Source organism: Coptis chinensis, chromosome 6 (genome assembly GCF_015680905.1).
Source record: "Coptis chinensis isolate HL-2020 chromosome 6, ASM1568090v1, whole genome shotgun sequence".
Taxonomy (NCBI): Eukaryota; Viridiplantae; Streptophyta; class Magnoliopsida; order Ranunculales; family Ranunculaceae; genus Coptis; species Coptis chinensis.
The window spans coordinates 92,329,253-92,353,241 of NC_141461.1; the positions used below are offsets into that span (position 1 = coordinate 92,329,253).

The 23,989-nt window shown below is 36.7% G+C and overlaps 3 protein-coding genes across 3 annotated transcripts; all 3 read right to left on the reverse strand.

The window, feature by feature from the left end:
- Positions 1-2,230: 2,230 nt before the first annotated feature.
- LOC147495455 (DNA-directed RNA polymerases II and IV subunit 5A-like) lies at positions 2,231-6,307 on the reverse strand. Its single transcript, XM_086564112.1, has 3 exons — positions 6,020-6,307; positions 5,654-5,950; positions 2,231-2,804 (listed from the first exon to the last, which is right to left on the reverse strand). The coding sequence occupies exons 1-3, from the start codon at positions 6,275-6,277 to the stop codon at positions 2,679-2,681; spliced, it is 681 nt and encodes a 226-aa protein (XP_086420238.1). The 5' UTR covers positions 6,278-6,307; the 3' UTR covers positions 2,231-2,678.
- Positions 6,308-6,572: 265 nt separating this feature from the next.
- LCBK1 (long-chain base (LCB) kinase 1) lies at positions 6,573-16,076 on the reverse strand. The gene is made up of 9 exons (XM_086564117.1): positions 15,944-16,076; positions 15,406-15,867; positions 14,970-15,335; positions 13,458-13,551; positions 13,338-13,375; positions 11,309-11,455; positions 10,235-10,334; positions 7,861-8,795; positions 6,573-7,086 (listed from the first exon to the last, which is right to left on the reverse strand). Exons 2-9 carry the CDS (start codon positions 15,784-15,786, stop codon positions 6,937-6,939), a joined length of 2,211 nt encoding a protein of 736 aa, XP_086420243.1. The 5' UTR covers positions 15,787-15,867; positions 15,944-16,076; the 3' UTR covers positions 6,573-6,936.
- An 835-nt stretch (positions 16,077-16,911) lies between these two features.
- LOC147495457 (uncharacterized) lies at positions 16,912-22,901 on the reverse strand. Its single transcript, XM_086564118.1, has 10 exons — positions 22,655-22,901; positions 22,498-22,576; positions 22,326-22,420; positions 20,934-21,038; positions 20,737-20,816; positions 19,626-19,716; positions 19,429-19,536; positions 18,303-18,389; positions 17,645-17,713; positions 16,912-17,534 (listed from the first exon to the last, which is right to left on the reverse strand). Exons 1-10 carry the CDS (start codon positions 22,829-22,831, stop codon positions 17,382-17,384), a joined length of 1,044 nt encoding a protein of 347 aa, XP_086420244.1. The 5' UTR covers positions 22,832-22,901; the 3' UTR covers positions 16,912-17,381.
- Between the last annotated feature and the right edge of the window lie 1,088 nt (positions 22,902-23,989).

A 23,989-nucleotide genomic window follows, 5' to 3' on the forward strand; every position in this document is an offset into this window, starting at 1 on the left:
CTATTGAACCAATTATGACCCACATCACAGTTGAAGTCTTTCGGCGGACAATTATCAAATTGAATCTAGCTAACAAATAGACAGGTAAGTGGGTATGTATTAATGTAGGGTTTTTTTTTTTTTTTTTTTTTTTTTTATGAGATACAGTTGTATGTGATGTATGGTATGAGTGACTTTCAAATTTATAATAATGTTATTTTCAAGCTTATCATTGGTGTAAAAAGGAAGGGGCATAGGTATAAATAATTAGGTTATTTTATACCGTATAAGGCCATACATTACAGTGGTGCAACAGATTGTTATAAATTCTCTTACGATATATATATTTCTACCTAAAAAAGAAGACGAGATATGGGGATGGATGGGGGTTGGGTGAAGTGAGAGAGTGAGAGGTACATGTTTCATTGTTTCGTATGGGTCTTTTCTTTCTTTCTTGAATCAATAATGATAATGATAATATTAACAATTATTATTAATACACAAGGGGGGCAAAGATAGAATGAGAGGAGAAGGATTAACTGAGTTATTACGGTGGTTCCCACCACAGTTCCCTCCGCCTGATCTGGTCAAGTAATAAAACTAATAATACAACCATTACTTGGGCCAGTAATTTGCTTTCCCCTCATTATTTTCTTAGTCGCTATCCTCGAATGATACAATACGCTCGTGAGTAGTGTGAGTCGTGATAGAATGATACAATACACTCGTGAGTAGTGTGAGTTATACAATACGCTCGTGAGTAGTGTGAGTCGTGATAGAATGATACAATACGCTCGTGAGTAGTGTGAGTCGTGATATACAATGCAGCACTATGATCGCAAGATTTGTGCGCCTTGGATGGTCCTTAGAATCTGGTTGCGTTGGTCTTGCCTCAAAAGTTGTTAAGAATCGAAAAAAAGAGAGGGAAAGGTTTAACGCTTTCTTCCTTCACTAAATGGGCGTAATTTTGGTTAGTAAAAAACTATAGAGCGTAGATTATTTTTCATGACGCTTTTGTACTAATTTGCTTTGTGATAAACAATTCTTTTACAAGAAAATGCCAGGAGTTAAAGACCATAAAAAAAATCCATTTTCTTTAAAGAATGTAGATGCTGCCACTTTGATTGTGTGTGCGAGCGAGTGTGTCTTAGGAGTTAGGAATGATGTTAAGATTCTTTTACATGTGGTCCAAAAGGCCAAACGAAAAGAATTGTCCGGATGAATATATTGGAAGAAAAGGAGATGGTCTTCTCATTGGTTGAGAAGCTACAAAACTCCACCAAGAAGTAACAATATTGGAATTTTGACAACAGTGTAGCTCCCTTCTACATTTCATCTCCCACTATCTCATCCATTATGTTCACATGCTGCCCTGTGTAGTCAATGTTTCTAAAATGTACTACGCCATGGGCCTCACACCAAGCTTTCCTTGATTTATATTTTTTTTTCCCCTTTTTCTTTTGACATTCCATGTGATTCAACCAGATTAATATTTCACATTCTTGTGTTAGTTACTAAGCAACCCCCTTTTTCATTAGACAATCTCTCATTGCTAAATCATTTTCTATTTATAAATCATATATTATACTGCACAATTATCTCATGTCATGTGCCGAAGACACTGAAACAAATTAACCTACATCCATTAATGCAAAATACATGGTTAAACAGATACGGTGGTAGTTATTTCAATATTTGGAGGCATCATCTAAAAGAAATATATGAAAGTGATTGCACATGGAAGACTATAAGAGTTAAGAGGGTGTAGCACAGTTGTTGATTAAACTTTAAAGAGTAAACACATGAAAATTTATACATGTGGTGTGTACATCCGATATTTTGTGGTTTTTAGTAAAGAATGTACACAATCGTGGGGACAAACAGTGGTAAGCACGTAAGTACTGCTAGAGAGGTATGCATCACCATCAACGCCCTTAATCTTTGGACCCCATAACTCAAAAATCCCAATTCTACTTTAAAACTTAGTCTGGTTGGCGAATCAAATTAAGACATGGCCAGTGTGCTGGGGATACAAGACCTCGTGAACATGGATCATGCGTGGCTTGGGTTCTCCTATTTAGTATATTGAACTTTCATCAGTCTTATAACAATTAGCTTTAGCTCAAGTACGATCCTGTTCTTTTAAAAGTATAATGTTGCATAATTCAAAATGTGGACCTAAAAAATTGAACAAAATGTTTACATTGGCCAATTATTCAATGAGCGGAGTGATTGTTACCACACATACACACGAAAAGAAAAACGTTTTGAATTCATATCCATTTCGACCGTGAAACATTCATCAACTCAGCATGTAAGTTTACCTCTTCATAGGGTTGTACATTTGAGTGTCAACTTGGGACGACTACTTATCCTTCCCGTATATGGGGGGCATAAGAACTCCATTCATTTGATGGAGATAAAGGACAAAAAAATTACAGACAACCGACACAGGCAAGTGAAGCTAAACCACGAACTTAATGATTGTTTTTGGTGCAGCATAAAATCTGTTTGTGATTTCACCTTTAAGTTTAGTTTTTAACTCCAATATTTTGTACCAGTATTGTTGCGCACTAAGACATTGACAGACGGAGAATGTAAATGCACATCCCACCAGTTACCAGTATCAGTGACAAATAACAAGACCAATTAAGAATAGAGCTTGAAACAAAATAACAGTACTTATCGGAGTTTATAGCTTACACGACGATGCGGTAGGTGTCATATGTCTCTGCTGTCACAGATTTGCGGGTGATCTTGACAACTTGCCCACATTTCAGCCCATGATATTTAGCAATGGGGTCACTAATCTTCATCCGTGGAAGCTGAAGTCGAGCAATCGAAGAGCAAACAAAATATTAGCAAATCCACCCACAAAATGTGAAGGCATATATAAAATAACACACATCAAACTCTGATTAAAAAAGTCTTTCAGGATCATTTATAACATAAGAAATCCATTCGATGGAAATAACTGTGTTATACATATATGGTTACTTCCACCGTAGTGATAAAAGAACAACTGGACAAGTAATAGTTAACTTCAAAATCAATTACATGGCGAAAATGGCAAGGCATACATTCATCAGCTATTTTTTATATCACCACCACCGATTCATTCCCTTTTAAATAGTTCTATGGATCTAAATAACGGAGGTCCTTCAAGATTGAAATCAGTTGGACACTACACAAATGGATCTTGTGTCATAAAGAGAGTTTCAGGGTTCAACACATATGCTGGAGGGTCATTGGGGGCTTCCAACTTCAATGCAGGATTTTGGCATTCCCTGTTGGAGATACCCTTAGATCCCATAAACTTGGTCGGCTAAATTCAAGTTACTAAAGGAAAGGCTTCATGGATGAAGCAGAGGCTACTTATCTGGCTGGTACAGGATCAAAGGATGGCCAGAGTACTTAGGGAGGATGAAAAAGAAACTGAACAGCTTTTTAAAAATAAATTGCACCTACTGGCAAATATACTAGGAAGAGGCGTTGACGAGAACTTGAGACTGCCAAAAAAAATTCCAAGAGTGGAAGGTGCATCCCAAGATCCGAGAAGGCAAGTGGAAAGTTATTGAAACAGATGCCAATTAAAATACTTAGTGGGCTATGGTTGGCTTCATACCCTTTTCGTCTTAAAGTCTTAACGCTTAAGGATGAGATGTCCCTGTGAACTCACTTGAAGAGACAAGCTACAACTAAGATTTCAAGATTCAGGATTGAAGTTCTTGAAGAGGGGTTACAGAGAGGTATATTGACCTCTGGGACCTTAGGACACTCTAGCAGACCATTAGAAACTTAAAACTTGTACTTTGGAAAGGATTGGGAAAGAAACAGCTTAACTGAAAAGGTTTTTCTCAAACATTATTATCAGTTTCAAACTGTTTTTAACCAAGACAAAACTCGCATGTTGAGGCCAAAAGTGTGAATGGTTACCAAATTATCAAAACCTAATTATCCTGACATGATAAGCTCGAACAATCTTTTACAAACTTCAAACAATCCATCTCAACCTCAAAATCGGGATTTCAACTAAGGAAAAAGTTTGAAGAATTGAACAACGTTCTAGATTCTTGCTTTCGTTTGACCCGATACGTTGCTGAAACTGTTTTACAAAGCTGCAGCTTTAAAAAGCATCTCTTCTGTCCTAGTGAATCTTTCAAGAGGGTTTAGGGATTCTCTTCTTGAGACTTCATCTTTCGAACCCTGTTTGTGTCTTGTCACGAAGCTGGACTCCTTGTTAAAGAGATTTCAGTAAACCTTCTAGCTCTCAGTTTTCTCTTGTTTTTTCCAAAAAGGAACTTAGTTGGGAGGAACAAACTAATAGGCTTGAGAAACAAACTTCTCAGAAGTAACACACAGTCACACACTACTCTTGTGCTTTAACTGCGGTTATGGTTTAAGCATTTAAGACCTAAAGATCGAAGTTTGCACTCTGTGGTGATAGAGATCTTACAAAGGTGACTTTGTGATGCTGTACTGGTTCTCATTGTCAGTACTTCTTTAGATCATAGAAAAAAATGCTGTTAACATTTTGGGATATCTACTGAAACCTTTAGGTAACTGATATCCAAAATTTTCGCGAAATACGGCGGTTTGAATATATGTGCCCAATTTTTTTCTTTTGTCCTAGTCAGATTAAATCAGCCTAGTTTAGAGACAGGGATTTAGACTACACTTGTTTAGTCTCAAAGGACAGGAAAACTACTATAAAATGTTTCCCAGTGTTTATACAATTATACCTTATATCAAGCAAATAAAAGTATCTAAATATAGCTTGGGCCAAGTAGTATGAAGCTAAGATAAGTTGGTCCTCACATCACGAGAGATTCATCAGAGTCCAGTCGACTGAGACGGACAAAGCAAAAAAAAAATAAAAAAACAGAGATTCCTCCTTTGATCTCCACAGAAGACCGAACTGATTCCGAGAGTGAAAAACCATTCTCGGCATTATGTGTCAGCACTGACATCCCTTCAGGATTACAGAAAACTACACTCCCTCTCTCTCGATTGAAGAATGGTCTTTGCTCTTTGTAGAGCCAAATCAGGTTTGGGACAATTTCTGATCTGGGTCTTTCACCTTCACTGTAGAGTGCTACCTTTGCTGGCGAGCAAGCGGTTTGTATTGCATTCCCCAAGATAGTCTTGCACATTCCTGAACTCTGCGGTGAGTTCACTTAATGACAGTGAAAGGGACACACCTAACAGAGGATGGATATCTCCTTGTTCGTGGGAAAATGGAATCACTTTTCTGTGCAATCTTTTCCCCATGAGCATGTTGATTTTGATTACCATGTTCACAAGGACTAGCTCGATAATAGTAAGCTTAAGAAGACAAAATTTTGCTTGGTCTAACATCCACACCCTATGACCCCTCTAGGTACAAAGATTCACTTCATTTTACTAGTTCAACCCTCCAGACCCTACCAGCCCCTAACTAAAAGGATTCTTGATCAATGAACTCAAATAACAACACACCTTCCACGAAAAAATCACAATGCATCTTATTATCTCACAACGTACCGAGTTTTTGGAAAATTCAATTTGATATATCTCACAATGCAAAAAAAACATATAAGTAAAGATAGAGATGTAAAACTACTGGTGTACCTGTATGGCATAATTTCATAAGTAAGAATAAGAATAACAAGTAAAAGGCGAAAGAATATAAAACCTGAGTCTCTTTCAAAGAATACTTGTGAAGTAGAGCCTTCTTCTCTTTGGTTGAAAGCACATTATGTTTAGGAACAAGACAGTGGTAGTTGATGTTGACCAGCAGCTCTTCGTCCACAAAAGCCTCCAAGTGGAATTTGGAGGACATTTCCTTAACGGCTTGGTTAGCCGGAGGGGTCAATGCCTTTTGAGAAACCAAAATAGCTCTAAACACATTCTCAGAACTCATTCTAGCAAAGCATGCTTTCATTATCTTCACACCGATTTTCTTGGGTTCGTCGGGGAAGAAGACAAATATCTAAACAAATTGTTAAAATAATTATTAAAATAATTATAAAAATGAAAAAAAAAAAAAATAAAGACATGCCTGATCAGAAGAAGGGTCTCTGAGCCTGTCTTCGTAGTCCTCATTTGCAGGGTCGGGTGGTGCTTTGGCTTTGTGAATGAAAAGTTCTTCTCTTTTCCCGCCATGGAATTGGAATTGCTCCAGGAATTGGGTTCGGCTCATATTGATGTCGGTTTCCTCGTCAACCTCGTACCCTCTATCACGCAGCATCTGCATCACTGTTCTTCGGATTTTGAACAGCCGACTCACTTCATCTTGCTCTCCTGAAAAACAAGACATCTCTCAATCACTTCAACAACACTGCCACTCGCTGCCACTGGGGGTTTTGGTAGGTTCTAAAACCCCTTTGTTTCTTTGGGCCTCACAGTTTAGCCCATGGGCCACATTTGGAAAGGTAAATATTATTTTATTATTCCATTTCTGACACCATTTTTTATTTACTGCTTCCCAACAAACAAATCAATCCACCCTTCATTCAGGATGCCTGGCTAAAGAAACATAGCTTCCAGTCAATTCTTGACTAGAGCACAATAATAAACATACAAGGCAAAGACAGAAATAAATAGGAATAGAATGCTGAGAAGATTACAATCAATTATCAAAACATCAGATGCTTTTTACAAATTGTAGATCTCACCAAAGGACAATCTCTTAGAATATTCCGTTACAATAGGCGGCATCAAACAACACAGTACAATGTGATGAAAAAAAAAAAACTCACGACGATACTGCAGGGCCGCTCATAAATTTACAGGGACCTCAGACATGCCGAGGTGGTGGGGTTAAAAAAAATTAAGGGGCAAAATGAGCAACCAATTGTGAGGTTCAGTATGCTGCTCTGAATATTCCAGTAGCACGTGCTGTACCATTTGATGTAGTGATAGCAGAGCACAAAAAACACAACCCCGAAATGCAAACGGACAAAGGGTGAATTCTTGCTATACGCGACGGGTGACAGGACGACCAATTAGTCTGCACTGATCAGGAAGCAAAGATGAGATGACTTGCCCATTCACAGAAAGAAGCTCACCATCAATGCCACATCCGCTATTATTGGTTTTACCTGGCTTTATCTTCACTGACTTCACCTGCACATCACAAAGTTAGGACAGGAATGAGCTTAATCCAAATCTAAAATGTTCAAGTCCAAGTGCAGTTGTAGACAGCAATAATGACTGCATAATCAACTTAATGAAGAACAACATAACACCAATAGTAAGCAAGAGATTACTCGTTTTTCTCTTTTTTTTATTGCAGGACTTGAATGCTTCAAATCTTGTCTATAGTTCATGCATCACTAGGGTTACATATATATCAAAAGTTTACTAAGACATTCATGTACCTGTTCATGCATCACCAGGGTTAAATCCAAGTGCAGTTTTATAAAACATTTGTGTACCATACCCAACTCAGATGCACTCACATGAAACTAAAGTACAAAGCACCTCCTTGCAAACCAAAAACTGTGAAAGTCACATATCATGGAGTTGTAACTATGTTAATATATTACTTTATTTGTCTTTTGGAGTATAGAAGAAACCCTAGTTTGAAATCGTATGCACAACGTGTCCAAGTGTCTGTATCTGACACTCACTCTGACTAGGATTTTTTTTGAAGTTATAAGTGTCCACATTAGTTAGATGTAAAGCTAATACTAGCCAATGAGGGTGAATAAAGGTAAAGGTAAAGATAAAGAGGACTTGTGCTGGCATTGAGGATCATTTCTGTTTGTTGGAAATCTTTACCGAATTTTTGCAATAAAAAATTTAATGAAGAGGGTTGTCAATATTTCTAACCATTGCTTCTTATGCAAAGGGTCAAAACGTCCTCAATATTACTAATTGTTCTATCCATATCATTACCTTCATATATTCAACATAGGGCAATGAAAGGTGCCGGCCGAACTGCAGACACAAGAAGAATCTCAGTAACTTTAAGCGCCCACTCCCATGAACCAACAGCAAGTCCAGTGCATTGTCATCATGCTCAGCCTTAGGTGCAACCACTTGAGAACTCAGACTCTGAACAGTTCTGCATGAATGGTTGCAAACTAAGACACCAAGAAATTGTCCCTTGGTAGCAACCCATTTCTCTTCATACTTGGGTACAACTTCCTTCTTTGGTTCCTCGATATCAGCTGGTCCAGGCAACTCAATGGGATTATCAACATCCCAGTTAGCCTCAGGGTCCCACTTTGGTTCGGCATCCCATATCGGACCCGGATCAGACATAGTTGACGATATATCCTCCTTATCATTTGTTCCTGCATTGCCCCAAGAACAGCGAGTGGAATCATGTGTAGCCGTCAATCCAGTCCAGACTTTATCGTTCCTTGATTTAGACCTGGTCCTTGGCCAATTGGGAGTTGTAGACATTGGCAACTGTGGATGTAGAACTTCTTCAGGTTCTGCCATTACATTACTTCTCCCAGACGACAAACGTTTTGATTTTGGATCAAGGGCACGGACATACTCAGATGGCTCGGTGCTAGCATGTGTACTGCTCGTTGTGTCCAAATCCCCAGACATCCGGCTGGGCGTCATGATTGAATCAATACTTGATAAACTGGAAGCTCGGGGAATACCATCTGTATTTGATCTTCTCATAATGTCTGTGTATAGGTCTGACATGTCAACTATTTCACGATCTGCTGAGACTTGTCCGTCAGGGTCTTTTGAAGCAGGAAGATATTCTACATCAAAACTATACTTTGGCAAGCATAAGAACTTCAGGAAACCAGCCACAAAATAGCGGAGTGGCCCAAAACGCTTCTGATATTTCTCAGAAAGCTCCAATACTGCAACCATCCATAACAACATTAAGGCATGCATTTGTCCACAAAGGAGATATGAGGTTATGATTGTGTATACTGGATCGGGATTAGATTAATAATCGCAGAAAGTGAGAAAACATTATATATATGACAAAATACCAAAATAAGAGGGAAAAGATGAAAGATGAAAAGTTTAGACAATTTGGTGTATTTTGGTAGGGAAATTTGTTGTCTTTTTTATCCACTTGCAACTTACCATAGGATTTTCTTAATTTTCCTTTTGATCAATAAAACAAAATTGTGGAGATTTATAACTTACCACAGGATATATAACATAATTTTTTCAGGAAAAGCAAGTCCCTGATTTAGAATTCTTTTTTTTTTTAATTTTCTTAAACCCAGCGGTGCATGGTGAGTATCAAAGAAATATTGGATATAAAAGTATAATCTTGAAAACTGAAGTTCCAAGCTGGTGTAGAATACAACCATTACCTTACTGTGTTGTGGGCAGCCAAAGCCTCGGGGTAACTTTTAAGTAATCACAGTCAGGGAAACATTTTGGAAACAGCATAAACAAAAGCTTGATCAAATATTGTTATGATAATTGGCACTCATTCATGACAATTACTAATTCAAGTAATTTGAAAGTAGTGTTATTTTTAAAAATACCACAACAAAGACTGCTCAAATAGAACACTTGAGTATTCAAAAACTAAAATAAAAAATAATAATAATTAAAACACTAACATAAATAAAAGATTGTTGTGCAGTTAATCGCTACTTGGTCGAAGAGCGAGTAGGCCTAGTCGGTCAGGGATTAATCAAAATTAATTGGGCGATTTATCAAAACACTATATTTCTTTACAAATATACTTGTTTAATATATTTAATATTGAAATACCAACATAATGGAGCCAATTAAGAACCCAATCAATCAATAAACAATCAAAACACTCGATCAACTAAAATAAATATGATTAAATTGTAGACCTTTAAAGAATAGAGGTTCATCGAATCGGCGAAATGTCGAGTTCAATGTTTGATGTTTAACAATGAAATAGTGAACACAATTACTCGGCTAATCGGCACGTATTAATCGGCTAATTGGGGATAATCGGCCGAGTACTCGGGGAGTTTTTGAGCCCGATTGTGATTGAGGATTAAATTGTTGGTCGGGTCGGCTAAGTAGCAAACAGGGACTAGGGAGTACTCACTGATTACTCGGTGAGTACTCAACGATTTAACTGCCCGGAAAGATTGTACACCCAATGACAATCTGTAATGCAATTTTAAACTTGGTTCAGTGCTGCTAACAAAAATTGATAAAACAAGCTCTATGCTAATGTTGTCATAATATACAATAGATAAAAAAAATAAACAAACAAACAAATAAACAAACAAACAAATGAAAAAAACCCATAATAGCATAATAGCTATACAAAAATCCAGAGTATAAACATTACCATCACTAATGAAACCGAAGTATGAAACAGTCATCCCGAAGTGAATTACACCAGTTTGTATCCATTCAACGGCAAAAACATCTGTAGCAGTAAGCCCCCCCTGTAACAAGAAAAAAGAATACATATGTTATATATATGTACTTCATGACAAAACCAGCAGAAGCAAGTAGCAACTAAAAAAAAGTAATATGCAAGGAAAAGATGGGCAGGGATCAGAGCCAAGTATTAGAATGAAATGCACTTGTTAAAAATCCTTTACAAAAGATATTTACAAGAACCGCAAGGCACACTACATTTGGGAAAAAAAAGTTGAATGTTTCTCTCAGGCAGTGATATTTACGTGGAGCGAGATCTGAACTATGGTGAGTGTATCCAGGTTTGGTCAAGGAGCTTTAGCTTCTTGGCTCTTGAGAGTACACTCCACAGACTGAGGAACAACCCAAGACATCCCAGACTGACCTTCAAAACGACTCCAGATCTCCTATGAGAAAGGACAATGGATGAGAACGTGACTTTCTTAGTATTAAACAGCGATGTCACTGTTGTGCTTCTTTATAGGTTTATGACTGACCACTTTCCAGTATTAAATAATGAGCCAGATTCAGAATTCAGCTTCGCACAAACACCGGAAATTCTGCACTTGCAGGCCTTGACTAATTAAATTTTCCACCAATAAGTTGACCAAAATATGAACGTAGTCACTTCAGAATTTCGTTTCTCGGATTGGTAAGATTACTTTCCAATCCACGTCAACTGGTGTTGCCTAAGTTAATTAACTTATCCCAAAACATTTGTTTCAAACCATTTCTCCCTAGAACTGATAATTTGTAGCCGATATCATAATATATAATATATACTAAACAATCAGGGAAGTGACTAACTTATAATTAAAGCTTCGCAGTGAAAACTGCATAAACATAAAATAAAGCATGAAAGTTCATAGTACATATAACATATCACTATATTACATATCTTTCATAAGGGAAACAATCAAATCAGGATTATTGTTTTGTCATACTACAAAATAATACGACATTTTGAGAAAAGAAAAGTTGTCCAACCAAATTCGTTTACCTTCACAATAGATATTGCAGCAGAAACAGGGTCTCTTACTCCCAGAACAGTCCAAACAAGTGAATTGTCAGATCCAGCAGGAATAATACCAATAGGAATTGAAATTGCTTCCTTCTGGTCGTTTCTACTAAGTAGACCATTAAGTACCTACAACAGAAAAGAGATGGGACAGAATTTCAATGTTATCATTGCTTTTGAAGGTAAATAATTACACCCGAAAAAGCATTTTGCAGTTAAGAAAAGGGAGAAAAGTGAAAGGGAATAGACATTATCTCTTGCACCAGTGTAATTTTCTGAAACAGTGCCATTAATGGTTAATGGAGTCATTTTTACCTTAAATCTAGTATAGAGAAAAATTTAAATGTCAGAGAATATTTTGACCTTGAAAAGTAAAGATATTTCGAGGAAATAGTTGGACTTTTGAAATTGCTGAATTTTAATGAAAATGATAGCAATATTTGAATATACATATACTAATAAAATGGTAATGACATCAATCCTAAGAAAAGAAGAGATTCTTTTTTATTGGAAAGTTACATTAAAACAGACAAACAACCTCTTATGTCATGTGTTCAATAAAAAAAATGAGAATAATCTTGACTATTACACAAAAGACAAGTATCTTCATCAGACAAAGGTACATAAAAATTTTCACAATTGTAATGTCCCTTGCATTACTGTAATTTTCTTGTTGAGATTTATAATCCCACATCGGGTATCTTAAGCCTTGCATTCAAATAAAGAAATCTTGGGGCCTCTCCACTTACCACCAATTGATTTTAAACTTGGATGCCCATCTTCAAAATTTCTGAAACAGCATATTTAATGCAGCCTTTTCTACCTTACAATTTACGCAGAAAGTTTCAAGGGAGATAATATATCTAACCAATAGAAAACTAAAAATATCTTATGGACATAGGAGGTAAATTGGTTTCCCTGTCCCAAACATGAGGATATTCATTTGCCGACAAATGAAAAGTATATTTCATTTCATTCATTCCAATAGAAGGCTACATGGCACCGATTCACTTACTGATTGTGTGGTAAGCTTCACTCTAAGCATAACTACGACCAGCCGATTACAACAAAAGAAAAGGACAATCCCATTTGTATCCCAATTACATGTGAAATGTTTATAATCCAGGTCTCTAAACCCCTTGAGTTGTCAAAGGTAGCCACCAACAGGACTCAAAATATGCCCTGTATTAAATTTCTACAAAACCGGACCAAAAAATCCTTGTCTTCCATAAATCTCCCTTCCACTCATATCCCATGGAAATCATGATCACCCTCGTGAAACCATGTTTATCAGAAACTTCCCATTGCAACATATTTTCCATCTACATAATCTGTTGTTGGACTATATTATTTTCCTATGTTACATGGACACACCATATTTCAAAAATAATCTGTGTCGGATACGTATCCACGTGTCCGTATCGGACACACACAGACACATATTGTGTGTGATATACCTTAGTTTTTTATATTTCGCCGTGTCAGACACTCCGTATCCGTGTCGGATATGGACACACGTGTCCACATCAATGTAACTTAGTTATTTTCTTGTCCCTCTCCTTAATATGTCTCCCTCGGTCCCTCCCTTCTTCAAACTAAGCATCCAAAATCTCCTTCAACAAGGTGGTCCAGATACACCTTTATAAACATTGTAAAAGTGCTGATAAAAGTATAGTAACAGCAAGAAAACAAAAGAAAGAAGAAATATCTCATCAAATTTGGCACTTAAAACACTGTGCACAAACTGCCACTGTACGATGCAAATGACATGTCTTAAAGAGTCTCACTGAATACTTCCCATCAGAAAGGTAAAATCACTGTATACGACTTCAATACTTTTGGTTATTTACGAATTGATGTGCAGAAGAGATAGAACCTAAAATGTTCATCAATGTAAAAAACAAATCATGGTGAAGAAATTCTTTAACAACCAAAAGTAACAGCACAATAATGCACCAACTGATTGAATTGCAGTCGGACCAATGAGGAATCAAATTGAAATACTACTAACCTCGTTAACAATTCCATCACCTCCAACACATATAATTCCTGACAGGAAAAGATAAGAGATGAGCCAAATGGATAGCAAAACCACTAATAACACGTATTGACAATTACGGTTCTGTCTTACCATCAGGACATGTACTGAAGTCGACACTGTAAGCAAGCTTTCTAGCATGACCAGCAGATGTTGTTTTAACAACTTCCAGCTTAAATCCTGCAAGCTGCCACCAATTTGCAGCTTCATTATAGAACAATACTACATGAAATATTAATAAAGCTTCAAAACACGATTACTAACAATGATGTTGCCAGACAATTCAGTGATGTTGTTACCCATAAAAATCAATATGTTCACCAAAGCTCAACCTTTTCAAATTACTGTTATTTGTGTTAGTTGTTCACAATAAAAATCAAAATGTTCACCAACACTTGCCAACTTATAAAAGGCCTGGATGGTTATTTATGAACATTGTAACCTCACGAAGCTCCTATGTCATTAAAATCTTGCCTGTAAAAGCAGTTCGCCTCAAGAAAAGAGTCTCAAATATTAATTATGTTGCATGGACACGCCATATTTTGAAAAAAATGTGTCGGATACGTATCGTCGTGTCCATGTCGAACACATATAATATAGTTTGTGATTTACCTCAAATTTTGATATTTCGCCGTGTCAAACACTTCGTATCCGTGTCAGATATGGACACACCTAGCCGTGTCAATGTAACTTAGAATATTATTGAAGAATCAATATCAGCAAGCTTCAAACAAAAACGGGTTCAATAATCCATGCTATGCCAAGCTATATTAAACAACGTTGCACGAATACAAGGAAGGAAATGTTTGGCGTACAAAAAGGTAAAATACTGAGGAATACACTTTTCAATTCATTGTAACAGTATAATTATATTGTACTGAGGATCCCCTATCAAACAACATGCACATTTGACGCTAATAAAGAAAACTCGACACATCCTACTTGAAAATACAAATTTGCATTTCTTTTAAATGAAAAAATAAGGTCAGCCGAAAAAATTCGGATAGAGAAAAAAAAAATGTCAATGGAAGAAATTCAGATATTTTTCATTGAAAATGGTTGGTTCTTTAGAAGTGAAACAAAAAATCTAGACACATGTAAACGACTACGCCAAATGCTTTCAGGTGACGAAAGACGTCTGACAAGAACATCCTCATAGTTTGGTAAATAATATTTCGTGATTGGCCATTGATTCTGATTATTTCTGAATGGATTGCGGTCTTAGTTTTTCCTATACAGCAACAGCAGACAAGTTTTACCCAATTACATTAATGAGAGAAGCATCAGAAATCTGATACTTTGTATTTCTTTCGAAACTATCCTGCGTAACAACTAGCTCTTTGTCATTCCATTTTTCATTTTAATTTTTGAAACACCTTACTATATCAGTTTTCAACATTGAGCTCACCACATGCTCAAATACATTGTGATAGCAACAAACAGTCAGAAGCTACCAGCTCACTGATAGGTTTAGATTTCAAATGCAATGTTGCTTTGGAGCAGTACAGGAGCCTCACACAACAAGAAAAATAGATGAAGGTATGGTCAATTCTAAAAGAGGAGATAAAATCAGAACACAGTGCGGAAACAAACAAACAAACAAACCTTGAATATCGGTTCCACTTTGCTGTGAAAAACTTTACTTGAACGACCGCGTCCAGAGCGTGGATTTAGTATCACAAGCATCTTTGGTGGAGTTTTGCATTTGATATGTTGTTCAGGCGGAAAATCAGTTGCAACTATGTTAGTGGCCTGTTTCTTAGAAGAAACCAGGGGATGAGGTGAGCAGTTAACAAAACACTGCTGGTCTGCAAACCCACTGATCCAATGAAGAGCTTCTTCAGGACTAGAAGCTAAGAATCGCATGTCTTTCCTAACTCTCGGTGGATTCATAAAACACGAAAGGCATGATCCCTTTCTTATTGGGTACGAATGCACGGTAAAATGCCTAAGACCAACATTGTATGAGATCTGGCCAAGTAAAAAAAAAATGATAAGGGCACATTTGAGCAATAAGAAGAGGCAATTAATCAATACTTACAGAAATAACGTCCTCTAGACAGAGCATATGAGATCCCCATAGTAATGCCTTGGTTGTAAGTTTGGCATCTACAGCATCCGGGGGTGTTGAAGTTTGCAGATCCTGACTAGCAGTAGTTGTCCGTTTATCTAAAACTAGCTTCCCAGAAAACACTTGATGTCCCAATAAATCAGAATTCTCGTCTCCAATGTCAATCCTGTGATCCTGAGACTTCACCTGAGTTTGGGTGAATGATTTAAGCTTGGGGCGTTTTTCTGGAAAAACAGTTGGGGAAGATTGGTGGGCAGTTGATGACCTGCTAGCAATGCGTCGGAGAGGGTGTTGTGGCGTTGTAAGTCTCAAAGAAGTAATATTTTGGGGTAGATTACCAGTCTTCTGCATCTCGATTCTCGATTCTTGATTATTATAGGTGGAAATATGAAGGTTGAGTAAAATCAGGCATACTAGTTCCTCTTCAAGCTCCTATCATGGATAATAAAAATAGATTGATGATAAAGTAATAGTAAAAAACTAAACGATCTCAGTCAGAAAGACGTACCTGGAAATCGAAAAGTGTCTTTCTTTAAGTTATTTAAATCGCACCGGCACCGGCAAGGAGTTGTTGAAAGAGAGAAAGAGAGAAAGAAAGGAAGAAGGAGCTAAAAAAAAAAAAGATCCCAAATGGGACCCGTGTAACTAGGACGTAATAATAATAATAATATAATATTAATCAATCCGTTGCGATAATTACTAATATATAATAATAATAATAATAATAATAATAATCAAATAAAGAAAATAGAAATTTAATTTTTTTTGGATAAAGGCTGTAGCTGTGTCGATTTCGATTTGACTCTATATTTGTGGCCCCAGACTACACTGACGCACCACCTTTCTTTTTCCTTTTTCTTTTACATTCCACTATAGTGCTGATTCCACAAAAAAAAATTTTTTTTGCTTGCTAAATTCTCCTATCACATTCATTTCCTAAGATTCACATCCTTAACAACTATAAATATATCTCATCCTTAGAACATTTTGTTTCCTAGTGCCTACTCTCTTAGAAGAAACAAAATATCAACCATTCTCTACTCTTTTTTGTATTTTCAAGTTTCAATATCCATGCCCAAAAAATGTTCAAAAAACTTGAGCAATTGGGTCCCATTTTCTTGTTTTCATTGTTTCATTCATTGCAGGACCCAACTTGCAACATCAAGACTCGTTTGAGCAACACTTAATTTACACTAATACAGTCTCAAAGCTTACACAACATTTTTTTTTGGGATAGAACAATTAAATTAAACGGTGCCAATCAATTAAAAAAATTCTAATCAACAGACTATAGGCAATGTTAGACCATTTCTGGCTCCACTACCCACTCCTCAGTTAGTATATACTTGTTTCGAAATAGTAAATTCCAAAAATGCGGCACACAATAATCATTCGGGACAAAGAGCATGGGGATATCAAATTGGGACTGTAACTAGGATGAGATCAAGCAGTTACAGACCAAGTGCTCAGCAAACATAATAAATCCCATCCTTCACATTTATAAAACAGTCAAATATATACCTAAAGCAAAGTGGTAGTTAACAAGTGAATATCAAAATACAACTCATTTGTGTAAGTTGAAATTACATAGCGAGGGGCAAAACAACAGCCATACAACATCTGTGCTAATGATACATACAGCAACACTGCAAACTGAATGTTTGAAAGGCTGTTGATAACTACTATGTTACTGTGTAGGCATATGACTCAAACTAATTATTTATGGGGACTCGTTTTTCCTACATTCCAGGATGAGACTAAATAATCCTAATGTTGGACTCATAAGAGCAACTGTGAGATATCTCAAAGTGGAAAGCTTACAATGGTACTATCATTTTCTCAAGCTCAGTGGAAAAACAACCTGAAACAAGGACCAGAAAAGTTTCCACCTATACAACTGTTAGCCAACAGAGAAGAGTTTTCTCGACATCTATGACGGTGTGCAATCACGAGTTCTTGTGCAAGGATCCTTGATCTAGTTCCAGCTTACTCTTAGTCTTCATTTTTGCTTTAATCCTTGACTTTGACATCAGTGTCTGTACTGTATTTGCAAAATTCCCAACAGCCATTACAACCAGAAGGATCCCACAAACTACTACCTACAAAAAGTATTGCACAAGTAAAACATTATTCTACTAAATCAGCACTAGGGGAACAAATTAGCATCAAAAGAGAATGTGAAGCATAACCAACACTGAAACTTCCTTACCTGCCATTCAGAGACAACGCCAACTAGTGCAGTTTTAAGTAGTAAGAGCCCAATGTATGCTTCGAAACCCTGAAAATATAGGAAAATTCTATCAATAAGACAATAACGAAGTCCATGCTCATAAATAATGTTAAACAACATTTCACTGAAACTGAGTTTCTGTTTACAGATAATTACCAATTTAATCATTTACAACTTCAAATTGTCAAAACACTGGAATTTATATTCACATGCTACTACACCATTTATTTATACTTGCATTGGATCACCAACCTACTGCACTAGGTATATGTATGTGGTCAACCTATGCTATACGAGTAAAGCAGCAGTAAACTTGACACGACGCCAATCACAAAATTTTTGAAAAAGATTACTGCAATTACTGTCAACATCTGAAAACAGTTAAACTAGCTAACTATAAATTTACTATGAACGAGCTTCAAAGTTTCACAAGCCTTTATTGAACGGGCTTAAATCATGTGGAGAATGTCACCGGTAACTAAAAGATTCTTGTTAAGATTTTCTTTTGTGACAGAATCAAGCTCTTATCAGAAGGGGATCAATGGAGAAAAATGTAGACCCTAGAATGGAGGAAACCCAGAGTGACATTTTTCTTGAATCAAAGAAAAATATGACAAAGCTGCACCCAATCACTCACCTGTAATATAAAAAGTATGGGGCACAAAATCCACAATTGACCTTCTACACCAGCAGTTTCTCCCCATACGACATCCATTCTCTTTGCCTGAAAATTTTAGAGGAAGAAACCAAAATGATAAAAAAGTTGGGGCCACCTGAGTTATCACATATGAAGAATGTCAAAGATGAGAAGAATGGGATCTGTAAACAAGATTAACCAATCCACACCATGAGAACCCTGTGTTTCAGAATCAGACAATCGGTTCATAAAATTATGGCAAACTAAAAAATTTCCACAGCTACATTTGAGGTGTGGACATTCTCACAAGGGGATGAGCATGTGTGAGAGCATTGGGAGTGCTCTCCTGTTGTATCATGTCTTGGTTCGAATTTTTATTTGATTTTGTTTTCTTCCTTGCTTCTTTTATTCCTTGAAATAAAGCGCATTTCGTCCAACTCTAAAAAATAAGAGTAATCCATCACATTAAAAAAAAAATTATCATCTACAGTAAATTCCAAAGTTTCTAAGTCGGATCATGCCATCTCAAATTATTGATTAGAGCTTGAACTGTCAACTTAAGTGGCAAACCCTTTACCAAGTTACCTATGCGTTGGAGCAGTGAACTTAAATAAGGAAGTTGGCGTTTATACATGGATCATATTCCGAGAAACATTTGTGACTTGATTGACTTGGAACAGTGAGAATGGGGGTTTATTCATTTTGAGTAACATAGGAGGTTTACTCCCATAATGTTAAGGGCGGGATAAGCAAGCCCAAGTTAGCATGGACCAAAAGTTGATTGACGAAATGATTTCGGAGAGAGGAAGTCGTAAGTTTTGGAGAAGAATCAAGGTTTTGAAATAAAGGGAGATGCCAAATGGGATAGCAAATCACTGGGGAAGTGAAAGCAGTTATGTTTGGACAGCGCTTTTTGCTAGGCATGTCCCAAAGCTAGGGCCCCAGGGTATTATTAGGTGTGTGCCTAAGCCCAGATAACTTTTACTGCACCCTTACAACGAGCATACTGATTATGAACCACAGTGCATTAAAATTGAAAGACGTGCAAGATAAATAGAGTTTGAAAGCAAGTGAATATCATGACATAATTGTAGATAATTTGTTCAGTAACTCGAAAGTCACACACCTTTCCCAGCGCAATGCGGGTATACAGTCTTTGGCGTTGATATCTGTTTTGTAGAAGCATTGCAACTCCTTGCATCACGGCCCATAGGAGGAACAGTTGTACAGGGCTCTGCTCAAAAATCACAATCAAAGGGTGTGAGAAACAGTAGTTGGGATTCATGGGAAACAAAGAACACATAAAACTGGTACATAAATGACCTGCATGTGTGAACAATCAGGTTGCCCTTTGATCTCCCACGTGAGGCTGACAAGTGCCATAACCATAGCACAATAATGATGATAAATCCACCTGTAAAGAGAAGAATCACAAACTCGATACAAAATTTGACTTATTGTGTGTGTCTGTGCATGTATCTAGATTTACTTGATAGTCAGATCTACTTTGCGTATTCGACGCCTGTTGTGCCAATTTTTTACATGTAACAGCTGACTGCTGAGGTGGTAGGATCAAAGGAGTTTCACCGCCACCTAGCAGCCTCTACATGTAGGACCTTAGAAGGGGTAAATTTGATCCAATACCCCACCCCCTGCCTCGTATCACAATCTGTATACATATTATTTGACCAAAAAATGGGTCAGATATGGTTGTGGGATGTGGATCCACTTAAGACCCAACGAACTCGAAATCCTTTGTTGATTCCCAGAGTATTTACCCACTTACTCGAACAACAAACCTAACATATGTGTTGTGTGTGTCTGTATACTGTGTACGTCTGTGAACCATCATTTCATCCTGACACAAAATGGTAGGTAAGGCACAAACTCCATAAGTATAGATGGTCAAGTACAACCCAGAGAAAACATTTTGGATATAATCATGATTTTCCCCAATTCCGAGTGCTTTTCTCTTAATTTGGTTTTTAGTGTACGTTGTTGATGAAATTTCTTTGTAGGGTTATAATGATTGCAATTATAGATGTTAGGTACTTAGGTGAAAAACTGAAGAATGAGAACCCAAATCAAACCTATTGTATTCTTATTAACAAACAGCAGCTGACGTGAAAGAGGAGAGCCATTTCTCGTGCCGTCTCATAAAAGAAGTTCATATATTGAAAGGTAATTAAGGACCAAAAAAATGTATACTCAATCATAACAGTTTATTTAAGTTTCTCTGTATGCCAGAAAATTGATTGACAGCGACGCGCGGGGTAGACAAATGTAAAGGCTGTTCATGTGACTAATCTGGAGTCCCACATTATATAACTGATCATGCTTAGCCACAGTCAAAGGGATGAATAACGACTATTTACTACATCCATCTACATATTCACATATCCACATAAAATTTCTTTCAGTATATTTAATTTACCATGAACGGATATCACTTCCATTTACTCTCAATATATTCTCCCGCAAAGCCAAACTTGTGTAGAGAAACAACAGCCAAGCCTGAAAAAAGGTGGTATATTCATTATTAATTCCAAGAGTACAGTGCTATTTTTATATAAGAACTAATAAGTGAAGGAGACAGACACACATGCATGCATGTTAGTAAACATTTGGTACCTGGTACATCTGAACTGGTAATGCTGGCAAACATCCCTTCCAGACCCAAGACTTTAAAAGAAGTAGTGTGGATGGCAAAAGAAGAAACAGAAACGCTGTTCTATCCTGTTATAAAATATATAGTTCATTACTCTAAGAAGAGTTCCTAACAACAAGGAATAGGAAAGAAAGTCAATAAAGCATTGAGGCCAGAAAGCTGCACCTTGCACTGAAGACCTCTTACAAAACCATATGCGTGATTACAGAATACAGATTTTTTATTTTCGAGATTTTTAGTGTCTGAGAGCAGACAATAATGCATCGTCACAAAGAATTACAGTAATGTATGGAAGAGAACTTGCAGACTTATATTTGACTGCAAGTTGCATCTGGCATTTAGCTAAGATCTTAAGCCATATAATGCATTATCAGGAGGAGTAAAACAATGTCTAGAACAGCTTACATACTTCACAAATATAACTCTAAAAAGATATATAAATAAAGTGACTGAAGGAAGAGGTAATTTTAAAAACAAAAAAACAAAAAATAAGGAAATAATAAATAATTCTAGACCCTCACATCAGATTCTTCCAGGTCTGGAAAAGATTGCAGACACATGATGTGATAGATATACATCCATTACCTTAAAAAAATGAGGAAACGAGTCACTACAGGTTCTACAGAATAAAAAATTCTATACTGAGAGGCTCCTCTAACCGATAAAAAAAAATAGAAGGTGGCTCCTTTAACCAGATTCAGATCAATATAAGTCAATCAACTCTTGTATCCTTTGAGAAGAAGATGTGTTAGGCAGGGCATGACAGCCACAATTTGGACCTCAGTAATATAGTGCCGCATGAACTTGAGCAATTGACCAATGGAAAAAAGAAAATAACCCACCTAATTTTATTCTTAATTTGACATTCTCATTCAAATGAATCAACTAATTGGAAAAAGATGAGGAGATCCCACCACCAAGTATTAATGAGGTCCGAAACCGAGTTTAGCAAATCAGGTAACTTTAGATGAGATTTGCATCAAGGTGAAGGGAAAAGGTAACAGATTGTAAACCGTGTCCCCAAATAACCCACCTTTAAAGCAATATCCTAAAGAGATGTGCTTCTTTGCATATGTGTGTAAATCTGATGTAGGAAAGGGATGGTTTTGAAGTAGAATGGGGATGTTTCAAGGTGTTGATAGTTGTTTCTACCTCCGAATTCCCTTCCAAATAGACAAATAAAGGTACGCGTTTTTGAGTTATGAAATTTTCATTGATTTGCCTAGTTTAAGTTTGATTCCAAACAACTCAATCTCGCCATGGTAAGAAATTGAGCATATAGAAAAGCAACAATATAATACCAAAGTGATGATGATGATATAGAGTAGAAATAAAGTGGTAAAGAAGGCACTCACTCTATAATTGTTGTACTCCTCCTTAACTTTAAGCTGAACGTCTTTCCTGGTAGCTCGGACATTAATAGGACCAAGAAACATCTTAAGGAATCGACCTGTGTTTAGATATATATTATACTATATTACATTAAGTGAATGCAAGCAGATGAAAAGTGGGAAGGAAATATGGTACCATGAGATTTGTTAGGAAGAAAAGAAGCAGCATCCCCGTCGTTTAAAATGCATTTGGCTCTGAATAGTTGTTCGTCCAGCTTTGGGAGAATTATAAATGAAAAAAGAATTGTTATTTGGCAGGCAGGCATGCAAAATGACAGAGATGGAAGTGGTACCTTTTGGCCCTGGGGAATAGAGGAACGGAGATTTTGGATGTTGGAATTGATGGAGAGGGCACGCTGATGGAGGGATTGTTCTTCGGCTGTGGATTTGGAGATGAAGCTGGAGGCTGACTCTTGTAACTCCTTTGCCAGCTCCCCCAATCTCCCTGCTTCTTCCGAGTACTCCCCCATATATCACCTCCTCCTCCTCCTTCTTCTTCTTCAAACCAACGCACGTACACACACTCCTAAAATATATTATTATTAATAAAACAGACGACAAGTAGAGAAAATATATTGGTCCCACCCACATCTAGTATCTACTATCTATATAATAACTGACACATTTAACCAGGATTTTTGAGTTAGTTTTTTCTCTCTCCTATATTACACTAGTTTTCAAATCCGTCTTACGAACTGGTGCCGTTATATTAAATTATTCTAAAAAATACTATATTTACTGCTATGTAATGGGTGTGAGCGTAGCGGAGGTGGAGAAGAGAGAAGACTGAGATAGAGAGAGAAGAGAAGAGGCTGGGTATGGTGAAGAAGTAAAGAAATGATGAGGGGGGAGGTATACAAACAGACAGAAACGAAGTGAAGTGAATATTACCGAGGCTTTTGGAGACAAATGAAGTGAGATGAGGTGAGAGAGAAGGAGAGAAAATGTGGAGGGAGGATTCTATAATGGGGAAAGGTTTGTTTTTTTTTTTTTTTTGTTGGGGGTACAGACAGACACCAATGAAGTGGATTTTAGGGGGGCTTTTGAAACCGACCTCAAGAGTTTGCTATGCTCACGGATTAGTAATTATACAAAACTATAAGATATATATGAAAATTATATTAATCACTAATTTAAATTTCTTGCACAACTCTCAATAAAAAAAAACACCAAACTTTGATAAAACCTATCGACTTATTTTAATAATTGAAGTTTGATGAGAATGCTCAATGTGGCAAAAATGATATTGAAACTACTTGAATAGCAAGACACTCTCAATCATAATAAAATAATTATGATAAACATTATTTAAAATGCAAAATTATACTTGTCGAGATATTATATTCCCTCTACAAATAATACAACTATGTTTCGAGGTTAGTTCAATGCATTTGCATAAAATTTCCGATTTTCTGTTAATTATTCATTGGGGTTAGTTCAATGTAGTTATTGCATCTAGTTTCCGATTCCCCATTACTTATTCTTTGAGGTTAGTTCAATGCAATCGCATCAAGTTTCCGATTTTCCGTCAATTATTCTTTAAGGTTAATTCAGTGCAGTTGTATCAGGTTTATGATTTCTCGTTAGTTATTCATTAAGGTTAATTTAGTGCAGTTGCATATAGTTTT